Here is a 25,206-nt window from a genome sequence, read left to right on the forward strand (position 1 = left end):
AATTGACCCTAATGTCTCTCTCCCTCTCTGTCTGTGTGTATATGTTAGGGAATTTAGACTGTAAGCCCTAATGGGGAAGGGACTGATGTGAATGAGTTCGCTGTACAGCGCTGCGGAATCAGTGGCGCTATATAAATAAATGGTGATGATGATGATGATGTTGTGGCCACTCTTGCATCTAGTACATGCATACCTGGTAAATTGTAGGTTCTATCCACTGGAGCAGGGAACACAGAGCATGGCACCTGTGCTGTGACTCAAACGGTTCAACTAAAATGCCAGTTGCTCGCAAATGCCAACCAGAATAGAGCAGCAAAACAAAGTATGTGAGTGCAGCCACTTATATCTATCTACTAATCTGGCTTCATTGTGTGTGTTCATGGCACTCATTAATTGTCTTGTTATTGTCTAATTTAATCTATCTATGTAGCTATCTATCGTACATATATGTGTTGTGTGATATATGTAATGTATAAGGAATTTCACTCAAAATAGGTGAGCACAACTCACTTTGCACTTTTATTATTTATTTATTTATTTATTATTTGATTTCGAAACAACACATGTTGTTTTGTTTATTTTATTTTTTTCCTTTTGGGGCCATCTGTATGTGCAATCTTGTGTGGAAGGACAATATAATAACAAAATAAAACCAACTATTAGCAAAATGGAGTGACGATTTACTGATTAAGTGAAACAACACATAATTATGTGACAAATTAAATTCTAGCAATTAGCGTGTCTATGATCTTTAGTCAACATGAGCTTTATTCAGCAGATTTTTAATAAGCTTAATTTAATAATTATTCTGATTTCTTTAAAGTAGGACAGATGTGACATATGGTATTTAATGGTTAAACATTTTGCAATGAATCTGATTTAAATTAAGTCGTAAAAATGCTGTCATTGTGAAGTATAATATTCAGGCAATATATTGTGCAGACAATTATGGTTTTCTTGCATATGGACAGCAAATTTGACCTAAAACCTACACAGTAACATATGTGTCTGATAACATCATCATCAATCTTAATTAGTTCCACTTACTGAGGAAATAATCTCTCCAACCGCACATCATTTTATCTCAGAAAATATACAGAATCATCATATAAAACACCTTAATAATTCACAATGTTCTGTAAAACTGTTAAATCCAAATATATTTAGAACACTATTTCATTAATAAGATCTAATTAATAGCACATTGTACTAATTCAATTAGGAAAAGCATCTGCTCTGAGCTACAGCTTAGCAATACAATAGTATACATGAGCCATTAATATTTTGATGCCTTATGCCTCTTAATCACTAACATGTCTGCTAACTCGTTAATGGTCTAAGCTGATCAAGACACATTACAGGAATAATTAGGTGACAGCACCTGCACCTGATGTGGTATATTTTTTGGTTATTTGACTATATAACAGATTTTTCAAGTTTTAATATAATACGATTTTTAAGTTATAGCATTATAATGAAACAGAAATCCAGGACAATAATGTTATGCAAAAATAATGGGAAACAAACACAGTCAAACAGTATAGGTGGCTATTCCCACTAATCCTGATAATCCCGATATATACCAGCACTCTGAATTATAGGAAAAAATATCCATCTCTTATTTTAAGATTTCTAGTGTCATAAACTAGACCTACTTCTTGGGAGACCAGAGATACATTTATGAAAAACAATGTGTGCACAGGAAAGCTGTCCAAAATAAAAGCTCCTGACCCCTGTACAGCCTGTTTTTCTACACATATGCATTAGAAAATGGATAAGATGCATGGAAAGCACCGTGCGTTTTGGACATGTTTTAGTGATGACATTTTATCTTGTCTTCCATGCATTTTTAAGGTGTTGTACTTTTACCAATACAGTACATTGTATTGTTAGTGCGTATTAACGCATGAAAAATAGGTTGTGCCATGTTTTAAAATTGACATAAAAATGTTAGCACTCAATGATGGCCACAAGCCCAGAAGAAAACATTCATTTAATGTGCCTCATCTCTGTCCAGTTTTATATTATTGCTGTGACTGATATTCAATAAGTCAGAGCGGCAAAGCAGTCTGAGTCACATGACCGTGGCAGAGATAGAAATAAGTGAACAAGATATGGAATTCATTGCCAGGGAAGTTCGTGATGGCAGATTCAATAGATATGTTTAAGAAAGGGGTAGACAAATTTTTAGCAGAAAAGGGTATCCAGGGATATGACCGTTAATTAAAATGAAGGATAGTAGTGGATATAGGGTAAAATAGGACTGCAGTATTGAGTTTGGGGGAATTTTCACAATTGAAACAGATTGGCGGTTGCTTACTCTGGATCAATTTCAAATATAAGTGCAGGATCGCAGGAGATCCAAAATAGGTTGAACTTGATGGACTGGTGTCTTTTTTCAACCTCATCAACTATGTATGAACGTGATATTGTGGAAATTAATTGTTAACTAGTGGCTATTAGTTAATTAGTTGTTATTAGCTTTTAACTATTGGTGGGGGATCATTGGTACTCCATGGTGAAGGCAAGTTGGGTGTTTGAGTGGCATGTGGGGCAATTTGTGTCAAGTGCTCAAATGAGGGCACGTTGGGGATGCAGAGGTAGTTTGAGTTTGGGGAGGCTTTTTTTTGCATTTCTAACTTTTTTGGCTTAAATTTGTATTTTTGGGGGTGGTGAGCTGTGTGTTGGGGGGAAGGAGAAAGAAGGAAGCAGAGTAAGAGAGAAGAGGAGGTGTATGTGTAAAACTGTATTTAATACTAAGATTGAGGGTAGTGTACGTCCAATTGAAGGTTAGAAGGCTGCACATGCAGCCATTGATGTGTATAAGGTCGCCCATCACTGGTCCGTGGACACCACACTCTACTAAGAGATACCAAGTTAGTCACATGCTTATAGTGACCAAAATTTGCAGACTCGATAAGCCTAAGGATACTATATACAGTGTTGTATAATAAATATTTGCAATAAGGTATACATATTAATATGAAAATCACTCTAAAGATATTTATATGAAACAGAAAAAAGAAGATGTAGCAAAAAGAATCTTGGAAAATATTTCACTAGTTTCACTAGAAAAAATGAACTAAAATTGGTTCAACTGAGCGTTGTTTGGAAATTAAAGGACGAGCTGTTAGTTTATTTTAACTAATATGTAAACTACTTTCACACCTTAGCACATGGCTTTACTTTCTATTGGTTTGTCTGCCAGTGACTGCATTAAACAATTCTCCCTGAAGCATAGCTGAAAGATTTAAATGTGTCCTGCAAAGGATGATTTGTGTGTGTTCTGAAGACTGTATTCTACTGGGGAAATGACTGAGCGGCTGATGGCAGTGAGACAATAAATAGGATAGACGATGCAGTCGTTCAGAGTACGAAATGTTTCATTAGTGTCCTTACTTAACATTTTCAATCAATCTGTTTGTGAGTTACCACTTTCCTGAGCTCATCCTACATCAATAAAATCATACCCAGATGTTTTCTAGTACAGCACGGGAGGATACCAAATTTCATTTTAAATTGGCAAATTTACTAGAGAAAAATATTTGATACTTTACGTGTGTAAAGTAAGTGTGTTTGTTTTACTTTCCTCAGCTTAAATGTCTTATAATTTATCCAGAGTAGCAATGTAAATAATCTAAAATTACATCCACAAGAAAAAAGTCATCCTTAAAGTCTTATTTCCATCTAATAGTTATATACAATGTGATCCTTGTGATTAATAAATACTACATCTTATATAGTACTAAATGGCATGTTACAGATTACATGCCTCTAAATACACTTGAGATATGGTCCATCCGACCGACATCTATCGTATTATTGTTGTGACAATGTTGAACACAGAAGGCCACAGGGCATTGAGCAGAAAATTAAACGTTTACCAACTGTAATTGGTCTTTGCTGATCAAAAATAAAGATTAAACAAGTATAGTTTTACAAGAAATGCTTTTCATAAACACACAAAATAAAGTAAAACAAATCAAATGATTTGTAATGTTTTTGTTTGCATTTACATGTTGACTCCTATCCATTTTTTTACACATACAGTGATGTTCTTTTAAACCTGGCATACAGGATATTCCTAAACGCTTTTATTAGTAAACTTGTAGTTATTATATGCACCTATGGGAAAGTGATAGCAAAACAGACACTGGGTGCATTGTAAGTATGTGACTATTTCAATGACTCACAAATTACCACTGATGACAAAAGGAAATGAAGAAAATTACTGCAAGTTTCCTCTTTTATAATTGGTTCACCTCCCAGTAATTGGCATAGGATAAAGATGGATCAGTGTTAGGGCCGGATTTACCATAGGGCTAACTAGGCTACAGCCCAGGGGCCTCGAGCATCCAGGGGGCCCTTTTAAGTGCTCAGCAGCAGTACTATTTGGTCGGGGGCGGGGGCGCCCCCGGCCCGATCAATGCTGCTGAGCACTTTCACTGCGGTCCTTCCCCAGCGCGCTGTAGTCTCCTTACTGAGGAGATCTCGTGAGTCTCACTCTCACGAGATCTCCTCAGTAAAGAGCATACAGAGCGCCGGGGAAGGACTGCAATGCCGGGAGAAGGAGGTAAGTGCCTTGGGGGCGGCTCAGATCACGGGGGGGGGGCCCTCACGGGGGAATGGAGGCCCCCTTAGCCCAGGGGCCTCCATTCCCTTAATCCGGCCCTGATCAGTGTATATACCCAGCAAGATTTTACAATTTAACAATTGTGTGTTCATTATCATTGTAAAAAAATATATATGTTATAATTATTTTTATTGGCTTGTCATGCAAACTTTTATGATGGATGCAACTATATAGAACTGTTTCAATGCTTGTAATATTTATATCAAATTATTTGTACAGTGCTATTTATGCAGTATTGAAGAAGTGAATCAATATAGGGACTCCAAGAATGTAACTGAAGTGCATACATACATAGTTTAATGGACTCCTAGATACAGTGTAGAAGACGCAGTAAGGGTGACTTACAAAGAAAGGAGGTTCATTCCTCCCAGCTTTCAGACATTATGCACTCTCTATAGCGCCATGGAACCAGTTATAATGGCATGAATTAGCATAGCAATATGCACTGAGTGCAAGAGAAACACTTTAATCATCAAGGAAAAAATTAAGCATTTTTTCCTTTTCTGACCCATCCTGAAATAGCAATAGTGTTAGGAGGACACTGGCGGTACTTATCCCGCCACTGCCCTTGTTAAAAGACTTCCCTCCCATGCTTTGCATAGGAAAGATTCGCCGGAGGCCTCTGGCAAAGGCTACCGCTGGCCGATTACCCAGGGATAGGCTTCAACAGTCAGGAGGCTTTGTTAAATAAGGAGAACCCCTAAATCCGGTGAAAATGTGAGCTTTTCTCCCCTTGATAAATAGACCCCTTTATTCTACAATTTTATTATCTACTACAAAAACCTTCCAGTCAGTCTAATTCATACTAAATGTTTTACAATATAAAGAGCATGCGGTGTTATCTAGTGACCAGGTGTATGACATTACTGGGGATATGCTGTGATATTATGTAATTGGGTGTATGGTCTGGTCAGAAGGACCAGCAAAGTGGAGACAGAACGGAAAAGGGAGATATATACAGAGATATATATATTGCCAGGCTGATTCAGTTAGGAGCAAATCTAGCTCTAGGTGCAAAATTTGATTTCCAAACAACTCTCAGGGGAACCAATTTTAGTTCATTGTTTTCTAGTGAAACTGGTAAAATATTTTCCAAGATTCTTTTTGCTACATCTTCTTTTTATTGTTTCATATAAATATCTCTAGAATGATTTTCATCTTAATATGTATACCTTATTGCAAATATTTATTGTACAACACTGTATATAGTATCCTTAGGCTTATCGAGTCGGCAAATTTTGGTCACTATAAGCATGAAACCAACTTGGTATCTCTCAGTAGAGTGTGGTGTCCATGGACCAGTGATGGGCGACCTTATACACATCAATGGCTGCATGTGAGGCCCTCTAACCTTCAAAGGGACATACAATACCCTCAATGCACACCACCACTTCTCCTATTACCTTCTTTGTAAAACTATAAAATTATCTTCGCTTACCTGTCCATTACATTTTCCATACCCCCACTTCTAAATTTTAACCTTGACCACTGACAGCAATGATTTATAAATAACATTTGCCACCTCTGATGATCGACTCCCTTAATGTACACAATTAATATTTCACTATTAAAAATAGATTATATGGGACAGGAACACCTGTATTACCTTAGCTGAGCCTTGCCAGCTGGGATAAGTGATGTTTACTCAGTAGTGCTATATAAATAAATAGAAACATATGCATGAATGTCATATATATATATTATCAGTGATAGGTCATTCATATCACGAAAGAAAGAAAGGAAACATTTATATCCATTTCTGCAGCTTCATAGAGATCTTATAGCTATAAATAGCAGCATGTAACTCCACAGGGAATTCTCCAGCCAATGACTATACAATACTCTTAATATTCTCTGTGCATGCTCTAAAACATTGGAGTTCTCATATTTGCATTCTGCTGCAAGTACTGTAAGTTCCAAATGATATTTATGGTTGGACGCAGCTGTGTGTTTTATAGAAAGAAAAGCTCTTGGACTCCACATCCAGTTCTTGTATTGAAACAGTAGACCCTGACTATAAGCAGGTTTCCAGATGTGCAGTTTAATATCCATGCAACCAATAAATAAATGGATGATGATGGGTAGAAGGCAAGTCTTAATAGAAAAATGTTGAAAGAGTTAAAGGTATTAATGAACAAAGCTGCCGTACCGGCACTATTCCTGTCATACAGCCAGAATTTAATATTTACCTATCTTTCTTAGTCTCTTCCAGATGGAATAAAAGAGAAGAATTCTCTCATTGGCTTTCGCACAAAGCAAGGGACAGTTACGCAAAACAGTGATTTACACACTTGCAAGCTGCAACAGACCCGTAAAAATGCTTTCACATAGACGCCTATTGCTTTTCTGGCAAACGTACGAGGTAGAGTGATAGGTAAGTATATGCAATTTGAAGGCTGTCATGGTTGTTGGAGTATTCATATCCCATAGAGATGTAAGCACAGCCCACTCAAGCTAATTTACGCATCAATGAATATCTTGGGACAAAAATCATGACCTGAATCTTTGGCGTTTTTGCTAGGGATAGTGCTACAGAAAATAATTCAAATGAGAAATGTTAGTATGACCAATTATTGTATTGACAATTAATATATTTACTGTACATTTTATGACATTCGTATATTTAAAAAAATGCAGAAAAACATTGATTATAACCCATTGTGTATAATTAGATACTTAGAATGTAAGCGCTCAAATGAGCAGGGTCCTTCATTCCCTTTGTTTTCATGTCGATTTATTTTGTCTGCCTTGTATTTCCCTGTTTTATGTATGTACTGTTTTCCCTACTGTACTGCGCTGCAGAGTACTCTTGCGCCTTAGAAATCCACGATAATAATAATAATAATAATAATAAGGTAGTGTGGATGGACATGTTGCACAAGCTGTAGAAACAAAAGTTTGTGCATTTTTATTTATTGTTATCTATTGTCCATGGTTGTACAAGGATATTATAACCATTACAACACTAACTCATTATTTCTTGTAGGTTAGTGAGACAAGATTAATAAAACATCTTACGCAGGGTTGGTGAAATATAGTAAGCCCGGTAAGCACAGAAGGTGGGTACCACGTAGATCGGGAAGTTCCGTCTGCCCACGACGTGACGTGACCGCTTGCACTCTGAGTCCCTGCTCTGAACAGAGCAAGGATCGGATAAGTGGGGGTATTAGGGAACGGCGCTTCACTCCACATGCGCAAACTCCAGAATTGGGGGGTTGCTGGGGATCTCAGCACCGACCCTAATTATCATCATTGTCGTCTATTTGTTTATATAGCTCCACTAATTCTGCAGCGCTGCACAGAGAACTCACTCACATCGTTAATTTCCTCCAGGTGCTCCAAAAACATACTGGTAGGTTAATTGGCTGCTATTAAATTGCCCTCTCTCTCAGTCTCTGTGTGTGTAAGTTAGGGGATTTAGATTGTAAGCTCCAATGGGGCAGGGACTGATGATCCATTCAGACTTACACATACTTTGTGATCATATGATCACTTTTTTCTGTAGTATTCCTGGACTAGACTTAGAAAAGCATAATAAACATCCCGTTGCATTAAAACTCAGATCAGATATTGAACTTTACTCATCATTATGCTGAATGACTTGCTGCAGTAAGATGTCTAAGTATTTCATTTATTTTCCACTATGACAAACTATTTTTTAGACTTTATTAAAATATTTTGTCAAACTGCACCCATTTTGAGTAGGTCCAAGCCTTCATTTGGGTGTCAAAAGCTTAGCACTGACCTGTAAAAATCAGGCAAGCATAGTATAAACTAACTATGAATCACTGTAACCACAATTCCAACCCCCCGTTTCCTCAAAATAAAGATGGGGAACCCTTGTTTTTATTTTTTTACATGGCGATCACCAAACAAATAAAAAAAAGAAATAAACACATTATAATTATGTAAATAAAGTGGTGTGTATATTTGTACCCCTGGAACCCTCTTTGCTAATCATTCCATACAACGGGGTACTATTCTTGTCATAAGATTGGGAGCTATGCAGAAAGGTATGACAATTTCTCCTTCTCAACTGTTTGCTCAACAATAAATTAAACCACTGGGCATTTAAGTCTTGCACTAGAAAGGTCTGTTAACCATCATATGCATAGGGTATTTAACTTTTCCAAAAATGTTTGGGCTGCCCGTATTATTAAAGCACATTTTATGTATTTCATTCAAAATAGCAAAAAACAAACAAACAAATTGCATTATCATTTTGAAGTGCTGACCTAATAAAAACCTATAGGTAGAATCCTGATTTTTGCTGTTTTAAAAGGCAAATTGATACCAAACCTATAATCAGAAAGTGTTTCTTTGTAGAATTTAGCAAAAAAACACACACACACACACACACACACACAAATTTTAATTATAAAAAATCACATTTTTGGCCGGTTTGTTAGATTTTTGTTACTGCGTCAGCAGTTATAAACAAAACAATGGTATTTTCTGAATATGCAAATTCTTATGAAAAAAAACCAAGGTATAAATTGTGTGGGTACTGCACAAAGGAATGACTCATATCGATGTTGGAATATGATCAGCCCAAAAGATCCAAAACGGGCTCAGCACGGGGGTGGGAAGTGGGGGGATTGGGATTGGGAACAGCCTCAGCAGTGAACGGGTGAACAGCAAAATTGCAAGCGTACTCATTTGTATGTGATTGCAAGAGTAACATTTATCACTTATAGAGAAGGTGGATTAAGGACAGCATGCAGTAATACCCCACAAGAGACAGACGAGACAGAATTGTTTTACATTGTCATACACACAAACGTAAACATTGGTTTGTACAACATTTTATCTCAATAGCCCTGGTACTGATTGAAAGCATGATATATTATTTCTCCTGCAGATCTTGCGATATGCTTCAAGCATAATTATCCTTAGAAAGTTTAAAAACGAAATCTCAGTAGTTTTAGTGTACACACATAAATATCACTGTTATATTAGGTATCACCACAATATACTGGCCTTGAAAAATCACTACAGACTCTGTAAGATCTATTGTTAACCGTCTGGCAGTGACATCACTCATTGGAAACTAAATAACACTGACACACTTCTCAGCATCTTAAATGGCTCAAAAGACATAATACTAACATATTAGTTATTTTAACAAACAACATGTGTTCTGTGTAGCTCTTGTAACTGAATTAAACTATAGCATTTCTATGTATCAGATATCTCATACTTACCTACTTTCTTCAGCTCCCTTCCGGGAGCCAGCCAGTGGAGGGGGGCGTGAAGGGGCGGGGTGGCCGAAATCGCGTCATTTCGGCCCCGCCCCCTGTGACGTCATGACGCAAATTGCGTCATTTGACAGCGGGGGCGGGGCCAAACGCCGCGATTCACCGGGAATCGCGGCGTTTGGGATCTAATTCTGCCCACTTCACTAGGAAGTGGGGCACTTCCTAGTGAAGTGGGCAGAATTCGGGAGATTGCCACACTCGCCCGGGAGTCCGGGAGACTCTCACAAAATGCGGGAGTCTCCCGGACATTCCGGGAGAGTTGGCAAGTATGAGATATCTTTTATCCAAAAGTGTTTTGGTTAAGCCTACCCAGCATTACATTATGTTTCATGATAATTTGGTTACTGGGGCCAGATAGTGGCAAGAGCATATAAACAAACTTAAATTTAAAACTGGAGAACAGCAGAGGTAGAATCATAAGGATGGTGGAAGTAGCAAATGCTACCAGGAACCGATATGGGCCTATATGTTGTCGAGGTTCAAGGCCAGCATGTAAGGTGCAGATAAGAATGGACAGCCATAAGGAGATACAAAAGAGGCAGACAGCAAACAATGGGTCCCATAAAAAGACAGGCACTATGGGTAACACACACCCATGGAAGTAGATGCATTTTGATGTTTGTGTAAGTGGTGATAATATTGGTAGGGTATGTGAGGAGGGCACCTGCTGATATTTCCACCAGGACCCAGGGGCCTTTAGCTATACCACTGGAGAAAAGACTATAAGAGAGGAGAATAGGTTATTATCCCATGTTTGCCTATTTTTCATACCTTGCTGCCAGGAAAAGGTGGGTGGGACATGATGATGCCATACTGGTCATTAAGTGATTGGGGCAAGGTGTATGATGACACTATTTTCGTCACCACGCCCATGCGATGTGTTCATTAAAATGTGCCATTCTCTCCATTATGTGCCTGGGAAAGCTGTATGATTTTTTGATCTGAGCCATCACAGTAAGTCCTGTCCACATTGCAGGCAGGTAAGTTCCCTTCCATATATTGCAGAGTAGACAACTATGGTTTATTGTTGGAGCACCTAAGACATGCAGGACCGCACTGTCAGGGCCGCCATCACGGGGGTATGGCCGGTAAAGCTGTGAGGGGGCCAAGACAGACTAGGGGGCCCGGATAGACAACTTCATCTGTCTGGGCCCCCTGGACTGTCCGGGCCCCTTAGGCTGACCAACTGGTCCCCAGACACAGATTGAAATTGAGCCCTACAGATCCCTAACACCTAGGATCCAGACGTATGTGCATAGCGCATGTTTTTGCAGCTGCGAGACAGGAAGCTGTCTGTTCTACTTCCGGCGTTTGGAACGCACTCGCAGGTAAACCATCTGACTCCTGCTGTGAATGGAGGGATAAGGAGAGGATCGGTAGCTTCAGGAAACATCACCTTGGAGTGGTAATTCCATTTACTCTTTACCACCATTGCTTAATAGGGAACGCAGCTTTCCTTAAGAGATATTTCATAAGAATCTTTTCTGCTCACCATATTATGCTCGCGTTTAGATGTTAATTATTCCCGCATTTAATTTTGGCATGTATGTACTTCTATAAGTGGCAAATCAACACTAGGACTTACTGTTTGTGATTTGCAAACTATCACCTTCATTACCATTTGGAATTGATTCCTCTGAGGACTTTTGCTCTGTTTTGTTTTGGACTTTGATCATTTGCATATCAGTATATACGCCTTTGGACATTTTTATTTTAAGTATTTAGTGCACTGATCATTGTTTAAATACAAGTAATTAATTTTTTAATTATTTGCATGTCTGCAGTTTCCTTCATTTACATTTTGTGAACACCATCCTAATTGCTATTGTTCGTCATCCTTTGTTTCATTATTTAATGTTTTTGGGGTGTTACTTTCTTTACATTTTCTATTACTTTACGTTTATAAATTCACTCATTGCGCCTTGGGAATCTTTATTTTGATTCCCAGGCACTGATAGGCTGGAAGCACGGTGACATCATCACTATGTTGCGCACTTCCAGTCTATAAGTGCCCGGGAGCCACAGCATCGCTTCAAGAACCAGGTAAGTTAATTGGGCATTTATTATGCTAGAAGGGTAGGGGTGGCATTTACTATTATGGGATGGTGAGGTGGAGAGGTGGGGGTCATTTACTGTGATTAGATGTTGAGGTGGAGAGGTGAGGGACATTTACTATGATGGGTTGGTGAGGTGTTGAGGTGGGGACATTTACTATGATAGGATGGTGAGGTGGAGGATATTTATTGTGATGGGATGGTGAGGTGGGGGATATTTACTGTGATGGGTTGGTGAGGTGTTGAGGTGGGGACATTTACTGTGATAGGATGGTGAGGTGGAGGATATTTACTGTGATGGGATGGTGAGGTGGGGGATGTTTACTGTGATGGGTTGGTGAGGTGTTGAGGTGGGGACATTTGCTGTGATGGGTTGGTGAGGTGTTGAGATGGGGACATTTGCTGTGATGGGATGGTGAGGTGAGGGACATATACAGTGATGGGATGGGGAGGTGGGGGAAGAACATTTATTGGGATGGTGAGGGGAGAACAGAGCATTTACTGTGATGCGGAAGTGGGGAGAGACATGTACTGTGATGAGGGAGAGGAGGAATGTACTGTGATGAGGGAGGGGGCATGTACAGCGAAGAGGGAGGGGGAATGTCTGAGGGAGGGGGGGCTGCCAGATTATTTAGTTCTGGGCCCCACAGTTTCTGATGGCAGCCCTGCGCACTGTATTTGATGATCAGGTCAGCAATAAATGTTGAAGCACAAAGGAAAAGGGATATGACTTAAAATTTGATACTAAATTCTAAAAGAGATGAGTACAAATGGTGTGGGATGTAAATGTGTCAAGCAATGGCATTAAGGACAAAAAAAAATGAGCGTTAAGACCGTTAAGAGGAGGGTGTGCAGTAAATACGGCATACCAGGAAAATGAATTAATCCTAGGTAAGCAAATTATATATTCTGTGAATTTTGTGGCAAAAGTGTGGGGGATTGAGTTTATTGAGGTGGCTGCTACTGTGTCTTCTTCAGCAGTCAGGGATGGGAGTTTTTGGAAACAAGGGTATCAAGATTGTATATATATAAACTTTCCTTGAGAAATCTAGCAGTACTGTAACAACAGGCACAATGTTTGTAATTCTACATAAAACAAAGGTTAGATGTAATTAGAAAAAGTGAATTTGGCTATGAAGTTCATAAATGTGATACAATAACCCATAACTGTAAATATATATATATGTATGTATAGATATATATTTATGTATACATACAAATATATTTATGTATATATATATATATATATATATATACATGAATATGTGTAATATATATATATATATATATATATATATATATATATATATATAGTCTTCTAAACTTTGTGCTTGTTTATATACTATTGACAGATCATCCACTTTGTCCAATTTATATTTGCAGTTTCAAGATTTAGACCAAGTCATTTTAACTCCTCCCTAATTTGTGCTTTTAAATTGTTCTATGTGTGCTGAGCTGATAGATGCCAGATATTTGGTATTTGAGGATACTATATTCTTCCCTTTATACATAATGCTGTTACAGATGGAAATTATTATTAATTTAGCTTGTAAAAAGTATAATTTTAAATATATTGCTGAATGTCATTGTTCCTACCTCTTTAGCATTATATTTATTTTACTGGACTATATATGATAAAGTAAAGTTGTAAGATTTAAGGAGTAGCTACCCTGATGCAGACATATATTATTTATGATGTGCACAACGCCAAAGTGCCAGCTCAAAGGGCACACTACCCAATTTAGAAGAACAAATCATCTGGCCATATTGAATACTGCTAAGCACAAATCCGCAACTTTTCAGCCCTTTGCCCTCGATCTAGGCAAAACTGCTCAGTGAGTAAAAACTCTGAATATGATGCATGCCCTCAATATATGCCACATGAGTAACAAATTCCAAATATGTGAGCTATGTTGCCTTTTGACTTAAGTGGTTAAACTCTAGGTACACATAATGAATAAATACAATCTAAGCTATTTCTTAATACAAAACAATATATACCCTCTAACTATAGACAACGGGTTTTGAACTTGTCATCAGGCCTCACTAATAGGTTTGTGAATCTCCTCCCAGGAACATTTCATGTTTTAAACCGTGCCCTGCTGAGGATAGATGTGGAGGGACACTGTTTTATATTAGTAATAAAAGGGACACAGTTATGATCTCTTCTTTTTATGTTTACATCGGAGCGTAGCTTTAGAAATAATTATTGCTTGTGTGTGAACAGATTATATCAAGATGATATTAGTGTCAATAATAAATAATAAGAATTTATAATGCATTTAAAAGCAACCATGAAAAGTACCTGAATCGGTAGCTGTGATCAGTAGGATATATTGCTCTTTCACCTCTCGATCCAGGCTTTTCACAACACTTAGCTGCCCATTAGGTGACAATCTGAAGGCCTCGTCTTTATTGCCAGAAGCCAGTGCATATGTCAATCTGCTGTTAATACCTTGGTCGTCATCTCTTGCTACAACCTAATACAATGAAAACAGAGGTTAAATATTTCACAAACGTATTTCCTTTTTTGTTCAAAGTTGTTTTTGATCTCCTGCAGAATTGGGATTAAATTGACCCACTAACTGACTATATATATCCTAAAAATTGCACTATGAGACTCTGATGTCCCCAAAAGATTTAACCAGGTAAGTCATGTAGAACCTGCTATTGAATCTGTCTATTGGAAAGTATATCTCTCAGAGGATTTAAAATAAATTATAATGAATAATCTTTTTTCTACATATTCCCATTTCTGAGCACTGCTTTGTCCTGAAGTTGTAGCAAGCATCCTACATTTTGTTAGATCCACCACTGACTACTTTATTGTTGGCTGCAAATAATACTGCTGACTTGTAATAACAACACACACTTTCCCGTCTAGCTGCTACAATTAGAATTCCACTTCCTTTTGTGGTCCCAAACCTCTTTGATTTTAAGATCATTTGGGTAGGGCTATATTTACCTTTTGTTTCATGCTATTGTATGTAATTTGTTTATGTCATGATCCTCTCGGTGTAGAGCGCTGTGTAGTGTGTCCGAAGTTTATGGATAAAAGATAATTATAATAATTGTGTTATGTCAATGTCACCACTAGGGGCACTGCTCCACTGAAATCTACAGGTCATAAATAACCTTAAGAAGACCATCAATGTATTAGCTACCACTCATCAATAAATACAAATGAAATAGAAATTGGTATGTATTGAAAAAAAGATACATGTTCATGTGTTTTACAGAACATTTATTAAAAAAATTATAATCAGAATGAATAAATAGTGAGTAAATTACCCAGTGCAGTACCTGTCCATGTATGTTGTATGTTATAAAGACTTCTGACATATTCAAATAGTTAATAATGTTGAAGTTTGCACTGGGATTTGGATGAATGATTACTGAGTTACACTTACCTGAAGAACAATTTTTGGCAATGTCTCCAGATTTTCAGGAACATTAACTGAATAGGGGGACAATTCAAATTTAGGAACTACATCATTAACATCAGACAGAAGAATGCTGACTGTCGCTGTGTCAGTCCGTGGGCTGCTTCCACGGTCCGATGACTGGACGACCAGTGAGTATGAAGACTTCTTCTCTCGATCCAAAGGTTTGGCAATTGATATTACTCCAGTGACAGAATCAATCCTAAATTCACTTCTTGGATTTCCATCTGTAATAGTATAACGAACCATACCATTTATCCCTTCATCTGCATCTGCTGAAACCACCTGAATGAGGTCTGTTCCAGTTAGGGTGTTTTCACTAATCTCCACTTTATAGAGACTTTGTGAAAAGCGAGGACTGTTGTCATTGACATCAAGCACTATAACCATGACATCCATTGCAGAAGAAAGTGATGGTTCTCCTTTATCAGTAGCTATAATTGTTAGGGTATAGTTGGAAACATCTTCTCGATCTAGCTCCCCTGTCAGACGCACCTCACCATCAATATTTCCAATACTGAATTTGTTCCCCAAGGAACTAAGCAATGAATACTGGACATAACAATTTGGACCACTGTCTGGGTCTGTGGCTTGTGCTCGGAATACAGTAGTGTCTGTGGGTGTATTCTCTTCGACATAAGTCAGCTTTGGAGAGATGAAGCTTGGTGGGTTGTCATTGACATCCAGCAAAATTATGGACACTTCCACCATGCTTGTGTATCTATATGCTGGAGGAGGAGTCATGTCATGAACTTGAACCATTAGACTATAGAAGGATTGGCTTTCCCGATCCAAAGTCTTAATAATACTTAAGGCTCCATCTTTGTTAATCTGAAATTGACCCATACTGTCTCCAGAGGATATACTATAATGCAACTTAGAGTTCAACCCTGAAAGTAAATGAAAAAACATGATTATTGTTTAAATCTTGCTATGTCATGGACTTCAGTGGTATAAAGCACGATGTTAAGATATTAAAGACACACTAGCCATAAAAATGTATTTAATTAATTATTCCAAACAAGAGGGTTTGTATGGTATCTCTTGGAACAGGCTAAGAACAAAGTTGTGTCCATCATCTCTTTCCCTGCCTATTTTATTTTCGTGTTTGCCTTGGCCTTCCCACATCCCCACTAACATTATGTTACATCCCTAATTATGTGAGAAACCTTTCCTGCTGATAAGCCATATACCAATCTGTTATCTTGTGAAAGATTATCACACATGGATAAACCTGAAAAAAGGTCTTTGGTAGGACATAAAGGGATTATGGGACAGATACAAAAATGATGGCTAAAAGTATTATTAAATGACCATTTTTATGTTTACACTAGACGAATACAAGAGAACAAAGGATATATTAAAACAGGGTTAGTGTGCAATAAAGGCAAAATAACATGTTTGAAAAATATCCATACTATATATGTATTTATTCCGGTTTGATTGTCTCATTCAATAACACATTTTCACATTGATCTGTTGCACGTGAATGTATAGAGAAGCTCTGTTCTTGCTTACAAGTAATTATGACAATTGTGTTTTAGTAGAGCGTTACTGTGTAGATAAATAACCAAGCACAGTCCTGTAATACGAAATGTGCTCATTCTATAGAGTCACTCCTTTCTGAATTCCTCATGGTCAGGAAACAGTTATCTGCATGGACCCAGCTTCAAAGACCAAATGCTTGGTTAAAATTAATATTGTATTTTGTTAAGCCATGCCATTATTATTGTTAATAATTCATTAATTTGTATATTATTATCATTATTATTAATAATTATAATAATAATAATAATAATAATAATAATAATAATAATATTATTTGCACAAGTACTGAATTTCATAAGTAACATTTTAATTAGGTGAATCAATAGTTTGATTGCTACTTATGTAAAGATTTTTATCAGTAAAAAGCAGAACAAAGGGCAATACTAGTGGAGACACCTCTGATATTATTGGACCATTATGATGCAGAGCATGTAGAGCCCCATAACTAATGAGGCTTGTGGACAGAAATCAGTAATCTCATCTCAGGGAAAGAAAGAATCTACAGACTTGTAAATTCACATGATAGCAATGAAATAACTGAAGTAACTGAAATAATAAGATCCTTCAGAAAACTGGTGGACCACTAGACGGATTCAGTTAATAAACATAATCAGTTTTGAACTAAGTCACTGAAGGCAAGATTATACAAAGAAGCTTTATGATTTACCAAAGCTACCAGCTATAGATAGGGGATTAATTAAGTTAATTGTTCTGGAGGCTTGTCTCTCTTAATACAATACAAACATATGTATTTACTCATTAGCGTGAGTTAATAGATTAAATCCCACCCCAAAAATTGGATGATGCTGGATATATTAATTAACAGTAGCTTACATCCTGTTCTATATAGGAATATGCAGTGTACATAAATATTTTATTAACTCAGCAGAAAAAAGCTGTAAACTATATCAAACACTAACCCCTATTCAAAAACATTCATGTTTTTTTAATGAGTGTTTTTAAAGCACTCTCCCAAGCCAAACCATACAATATGAAATCTGCATAAAACAGACACAAACACACACAAAGACACAAACACACAAAAGAAGAGGAGTGGAGGTAATATTACTACTGCACAGAACCTAATGTCTGAGGCTGAGAAAGAGTATGATAAGGCATGGTAGAGAATTCCATAGGTGGTTCAGGGGACACAGGAGAAGCTGGAGTGATAGGTGGTTGTCAGTGAGGAGGCAAGGTGCAAATCAGAGGCAGATTTAAGAGGGAATGTGTTCCTTTGATTTAAAATTAAATTCAAATTGTATTTAAATTAACTTCAAAAAGTATACCAAACTAGTATAACACATACAATAGTTATTGCTATTGCACTGTTAACAGATGATAAAGGAATTGTTGGGCAAAATTAAAGAAGTCATAAGGTTATGTATTGTAAAAATTGTGTTTGGCCTAGACTTCTTAGGCTAGTTTCATTGTATAATTTCAGGGTAGGAAAAATGCAAATATAATGTGCTTCTAAACATTACCATAACACACCTATATTAATTCATTTTATCACAATCTTACATATCTATCATGATGTTTCTGTAAGCTTTAGTTGTAACGTGCTTAGCTGTAGGTGGTATGTGTGTGAACTCCAATACACGTGTCCTCCACCTTGCAGACCTAGAAATAATAGTACTACTTAACCGTTCATAACTGTGGAACGTCAAGACTACAAACACAGTTTTTGATTACCCCTTCTATACTCATTTGTTATACTAAGTTTTCTCTTTATTTTTATGTAATATTTACAATTAGTTTGTATGTTCTCCCCATGCTTGCTTGGGTTTCCTTCGGGGGCTCCGGTTTCCTCCCACATTCCAAACACATACTGTTAGGTTCATTAGAATGCAGATAACCTCCTTGGCGCTGTTAGCTGCCTAAAGGAGAAAGGTAAAGGTGACCCCCTGTACCTTAATAGGAAGAAGAGAATGTAGTAAACCTCCTTGGCGCTGTTAGGTTAATTGGCTGCTGACAAAATGAACCCTAGTTTGTGTGCCTGTGTATGCATGCGTGTGCGTGAATTTAGTCTGTAAGCTCCTACAAATCATTATCTCTTTTTCAAAAGTTCTCTGGTTGGCGAACAAAAATGGCTGCCAGACTCATATAGTCTGCAACACATACAGAAGCTTACAGCTCTCAGCATGTCATGTGATTGAGAAGGGGTAAGTAGGAAGATGTCACAGTGCATGCAGAGTTCAGATTGGCATTCCAAAGTCTCTCTGCTCACTACATTATGTGCCACGTGATTGTGGTTGTCATGGTAGTCCAGAAACATAAATCATTAATAGCAGCCTAAAGAGAAAAAAAAATGGAGTGGAAACAGCAAATACTGCATACCCGCCAACTTTTATAACCTCCCCTCCGAAGCTCCCAGAGGTGGGTTGGTGGCAAGTGCATGAGGGGGTGTAGTGATGTCATTGCTTTCATTTCTTTTTCCACTTCTAACCTTTCTAAATATCCTCCTCTGTCTTCACCTCTCTATAAACAAATTTTTCTTAACTAGTTTTCTTTTCCAGCTTACCTGCATCTATTCCATTGTACAGTCATTGCCAAAAGTTTTGAGAATGACACAAATATTATTTTTCACAAAGTCTGCTGCCTCGGTTTTTATGATGGCAATTGCATGTACTCCAGAATGTCATGAAGAGTAATCAGATGAATTGCAATTAATTTCAAAGTCCCACTTTGCCATGACAATGAACTTTATCCCCAAAACAACATTTCCACTGCATTTCAGCCCTGCCACAAAAGGACCAGCTGACATCAGGTCAGTGATTCTCTTGTTAACACAGGTGAGAGTGTTGACGAGGACAAGGCTGGAGATCACTCTGTCATGCTGATTGAGTTAGAATAATAGACTGGAAGCTTTAAAAGGAGAGTGGTGCTTGAAATCATTGTTCTTCCTCTGTTAACCATGGTTATTTGCAAGGAAACACGTGAAGTCATCATTGCTCTGCACACAAATGGCTTCACAGGCAAGGATATTGCTGCTAGTAAGAATACACCTAAATCAACCATTTACCAGATCATCAAAAACTTCAAAGAGAGAGGTTCAATAGTTGTGAAGAAGGCTTCAGGGCGCCCAAGAACGTCAAGCAAGCGCCAAGACCATCTCCTAAAGTTGATTCAGCTGTGGGATTTTGGCACCACCAATGCAGAGCTTGCTCAGGATTGGCAGCAGGCAGGTGTGAGTACATCTGCATGCACAGAGAGGCAAAGACTTTTGGAGGATGGACTGGTGTCAAGAAGGTCAGCAAAGAAGCCATTTCTCTGCAAGAAAAACATCAGGGACAGACTCATATTCTGCAAAAGGTACAGGGATTGGACTGCTGAAGACAGGGGTAAAGTCATTTTCTCTGATGAATCCCCTTTCAGATTGTTTGAGGCATCTGGAAAAATGCTTGTCCAGAGAAGGAAAGGTGAGCGCTACCATCAGTCCTGAGTCATGCCAACAGTAAAGCATCCTGAAACCATTCATGTGTGGGGTTGCTTCTCAGCCAAGGGAGTGGGCTCACTCACAATTTTGCCTAAGATCCCAGCCATGAACAAAGAATAGTACCAAAACATCCTCCAAGAGCAACTCCCAACCATCCAAGAACAGTTTGGTGATGAACAATGCCTTTTCCAACATGATGGAGCACCTTGTCGTAAGACAAAATTGATATCTAAGTGGCTTGGGAAACAAAACATAAAAATTTTGGGTTCATAGCCAGGAAACTCCCCAGACCTTAATCCCATTGAGAACTTGTGGTCAATCCTCAAGAGGCGGGTGGACAAACAAAAACCCACAAATTCTGACAAACGCCAAGCATTGATTAGGCAAGAATCGACGGCCATCAATCAGTATGTGGCCCAGAAGTTGATTGACAGCATACCAGGGCGAATTGCAGAGGTCTTCAAAAAGAAGGGTCAACACTGCAAATATTGACTCTTTGCATAAACTTAATGTAATTGTCAATAAAACCCTTTGACACTTATGAAATGGTTGTCATTTTATTTCCGTATACCATAGCAACATCTGACAAAAAGGTCTAAAAACACTGAAGCAGCAAACTTTGTGAAAACCAATACTTGTGTCATTCTCAAAACTTTTGGCCATGACTGTACTAGCTTTACTTAGACATTTTTCTGCAACACTAATAGTATCACATTTTTCATGACCTCTAACAGCCTTCACCTCCACTACTCTACCCCTCATTCTCGTCGACAAGGATGTGAACCCTACGCTCTGATGAAACACTACTCCAGGAACTATACAGGGAATCTAGAAACTCCATACAGTGCTCTGTGTATATAAGTGTTAGTGTAAGCAAGACTGGCGCTTACTAAGTATGACATTCATATCACACATTAAAAAAGGAATTAATAAACAAGACCTATATGGCGATAGGTGACAGCTAAAAAAGATCCCCAAAAGTTTCACAAATGTTTGCAAAGCATTCTTGAATTTTTTTGTAAAAAATATATGTTTCAAGAGAAAATCTTTCGATAAGCAGTCATTTAAATGCCTCTACATGAATACTAATATATGCAATTTAAATCCTGCCTTGAAAAAACATATTCCTAGAAATGTAGGGAATGAATTGAAATATAGAGAAACAGATTAATGTGACCACAGATTTGTAAAGCCTCAGCAGACACTCTAAGTCGCTGTGAGGATTTTTCTTTGAATGGATTTGGAATAGTGTCATTGTTGTAAATATTCATGATTGGTGTATGTGGAAACTTCCTGAACTGCAGACAGTTCCTTTGTGCAGATTCCTGCGAAGATTAATCATGGTCTGCCATAAATGGAAAGGGTGTAGTGCTAAATGTGGACGGACAATGTGCAGGAAGCTACTATGATAACAGCATAAACAATATTACACGGTATTAATACTGAAGATACATATTCTAGTTTAAGAGATAACAGAAATAACACACAAAAGTATCAAAGGTAGAAGTACATGACCTGATGATAGCATATGGAGATTCAATTGAGGTAGATTACTGTACTCAAATATATTAATCAACTGCCACTCACTGGTAGATTATAAAGTGAGTTGTAGAACCTTAGATACATTGCTTTATTATCCACATGTCTTCCAAATTCAAGGAACAAACTAGAGGTCAGCTCACAAGGCTGCACATGCAAAAGCAATGTAATTATAGGATTAAAAGGACACTGTCATAGATCATGTATAGTATTATATACAGTATACAATGTATGAGGAGATTGGTGCTTATAATACAATAGATGGGCAACAGGCGGCTTGTGGTCCTTCCCCTTCCAGCTGCTCTGAATCTTATACTGTGCTTAATAGACAAAGAATAGCAGAACCGGGGCAGACAACGTCCGCATCACATGACCTCCTCTGCAGATGCGACTCTCCGCCTATTTCAAGTTGCCTATCACTGCTATAGATAAAAATATCTATATACATTGATCTCCTTACATAGTGCATAGTGTATAATACAGCATAACTCCCTACTGCATAGGTCCAAAAATGTCTGTGCTCGGCAGCGGGACAGGGAGTGCGACCATGACGCAAAGGGGACATGACTATGGTGCCCTGTAAAGCACCATTATATACCTCTCTTCCCCCGACATTCCCACCCGCGGGAAAAACATGTCCCCGGGTGGGATAGAGACATAAAATCGGGACTGTCCCACTGAAATCAGGACAGTTGGGAGGTATGCAACTATCCCTGTTTACGTGGGACAGCCCTGATCAGGGCAGCTTTATACCGACCTGGACAGAGGGTTGGGAGCTGTGTCCCATTAACTGCTGCTCTGCATAGCAAAACAGAGGTGAACGGGTGCTTCCAAGCAGGTGAGCATGTCAGAGAGTGGGTGCTAAGGGAAGGGGGCTGGGGGCAGTTCAGCATGTCAAAAGCTATGGACACACCACTATGATGAATGCATATTCCCCAAAGATGCTACTCATGTGTGCACCATTGGGAGGTATAATACAGGATTGATAAGTAATACTTTAGATAATTTATAGTAAAATGTATTAATACTATATTATATATATACTGTGCACAGTATGAGGACAACTTTATACTTGTAAAGCCTCTGTTTAAAATCTAAATGTAATTTATACAAATTATGGCCATTTAAAACTGTACTCCTGCAAAACACAAAAACACTATTTAGCATATGAGCGGTAGAAAGGGTTGTGCACCGAAGTACCTTAAATACCTTCCACAGCTTTCCCCTTTAAATGCTTTGGAGAATGCCATAGAGAAGTGGTTCCCAAACTGTGTGCCGTGGCTCCCTGGGGTGCCGCGGCAATCTCACAAGGGTGCCTCGGCCAGGGCTGCTTGTAAGCAAGGCGGGGGACTTCTTGGTAAATATTTTGGCTTAGTGGTGCCTTGAAAAAATGATGGAGACCCTAAGGGTGCCTCGAACTGAGAAAGTTTGAGATCCACTGCCATAGAGTACTAGTTTCAAACTAATCAGTTGCTTCCTTCTATGGCACTGAACGCTCCCCTCTCTTCATAGATCTCCCAGCCAAAAGCTGTTGAATCCTATGGGAGGCGTTTACTTTGGTGTACAGCCCATTTAATGAAGCATTGCACTCCAACAATTATTTGAACACTAAGGGACTGTTGCAATAGTCTATGACAGGTGTTTAATTTTAATTTGGCTGTGCGAGCACTGTATCAGTTTTCATTAGTTTTATGAAATGCAAATATGAAGAGAAAAGAGCAATATAACATATGTTAAAATATTTTAATGAAAATTTATATAGGAACAAAACAGGATTATACTTTTATTAGAAATAGGGTATATTTTCACTTTAAAACTTAGCTCAAACTCTAACACTTATTATTACTGCAAATTTGCTTGGGTCCCCAATAGATAGATTCAGAATATTACTTATTACTACCCAACTATGTCTGGGTAATACAAGATTATTTAAATGAGAATACAATAGCCACATGTTTTACAGTGTCAATAACAAATGGTAATATATGAAGACAAAACATAATAATAATAATAATAATAATAATAATAATAATAATAAAACAAAAAAATGCAATATATTCACGTGAAATACAGATATCCATATTTACCAATTATTATTTAATATTGAAACACAATATACAGTATAGTTTAATGTCCTTAGGAATAGCAGTAATTGTGTTTCTAATTTTTAGATAACATTTGCCAGAAAAATTAGAAGCCTGACTCAGTATTTACTGTATAATCCTAATTAAAGTGGATTATATCTAAATAAATATTCATGCTAGCTACAATACTTATCGTATATCTGAAATAAACAAGTAAAGTTGTCTATGCAAACATTCTTCATAATATTTATACAGTCATACTGTTTGCAATGCTAGCAAATTGCCTGTCTGTCAAATAAATTGATTCACTCAACCTCAAGCCAGCTGTCTAACAGACGATTCTCATGACTTAAAAATTCTAAAGTTCTGCTTTCTTACACATTGAGGCTTACAATATGTTCAGAACACTAACCTATCAATGGTCTCGACACAAGACAAGCTTGTCACCTTTGGAGAGGACTGCTACATGACTGGCTCTGTCCCGCCCAGGGACATGTTTGTCCCACAGGTGGAAATGTTGGGGCAAGGGAGATAGCTAATGGAGAGCCTAGCTGGTTACAGCGCTAGGCAGCCCTCTGGGAGCATAGCCACGCCCCATTGTGACTTGACCCTGCCGCCATCTAGATGTGACCACGCCCCCTTTCCTCCTCCCAGGGTCTTGCCTGTTCGCAGGCATGCATCACAGGTAGCAATGTGTTAAAACAGCAAAGTTTCATATTTCTTTTGCCAACGGTGACTGAAAAAGCAGCCTATATACTTAATCAGCCAATAGACATCAGGAGGGTATGTATCTCCTGAACAAAAGGGGACACAGGCATGGCCGCTGTTCTGACACCTGAGAGGAAGGGTGTTTACAAGTAACACCTCTATACAGCCAATGTGATATATAGTATGTACTAAATGTTTTTTAAAGATTTGTAGAGTTCTGAAGTGCTCAATATACTTATGGGCCTATAGTGCCAGCAAGAGGAGTGCTGTCACCGCTGATACCCTTTGATATATTGGACAAATCTAAAAATAAGACTATCTCTGGTGAAAACAGCCATTTTGACCTGAGACTTATGACTGCATTATAAATAGACCAGTTAATATCAATATAATTCTGGCTTAAAAAAAAATGGAAATGAAAAAAGAGTGAAAACTGTTGTGACAACCAGGCTTAAAATAGCAAATAAAGATCTCCACCCAAAACGAAAAAACGTTTATTGGAT

The 25,206-nt window shown here is 38.0% G+C and overlaps 1 protein-coding gene across 1 annotated transcript in view; it reads right to left on the bottom strand.

Annotated features, from left to right (window-relative positions):
* Window positions 1-25,206, bottom strand: part of FAT4 (FAT atypical cadherin 4) — a 182,148-nt gene that overhangs the window by 35,051 nt on the left and 121,891 nt on the right. The window contains exons 5-6 of the mRNA XM_075200053.1: window positions 15,356-16,278; window positions 14,251-14,425 (exon numbers count right to left, since the gene is read on the bottom strand). Of these exons, the coding sequence (XP_075056154.1) occupies window positions 14,251-14,425; window positions 15,356-16,278 (1,098 nt within the window). The remainder of the gene's footprint in view (window positions 1-14,250; window positions 14,426-15,355; window positions 16,279-25,206) is intronic.

Source organism: Mixophyes fleayi, chromosome 1, assembly GCF_038048845.1.
Source record: "Mixophyes fleayi isolate aMixFle1 chromosome 1, aMixFle1.hap1, whole genome shotgun sequence".
Taxonomy (NCBI): Eukaryota; Metazoa; Chordata; class Amphibia; order Anura; family Limnodynastidae; genus Mixophyes; species Mixophyes fleayi.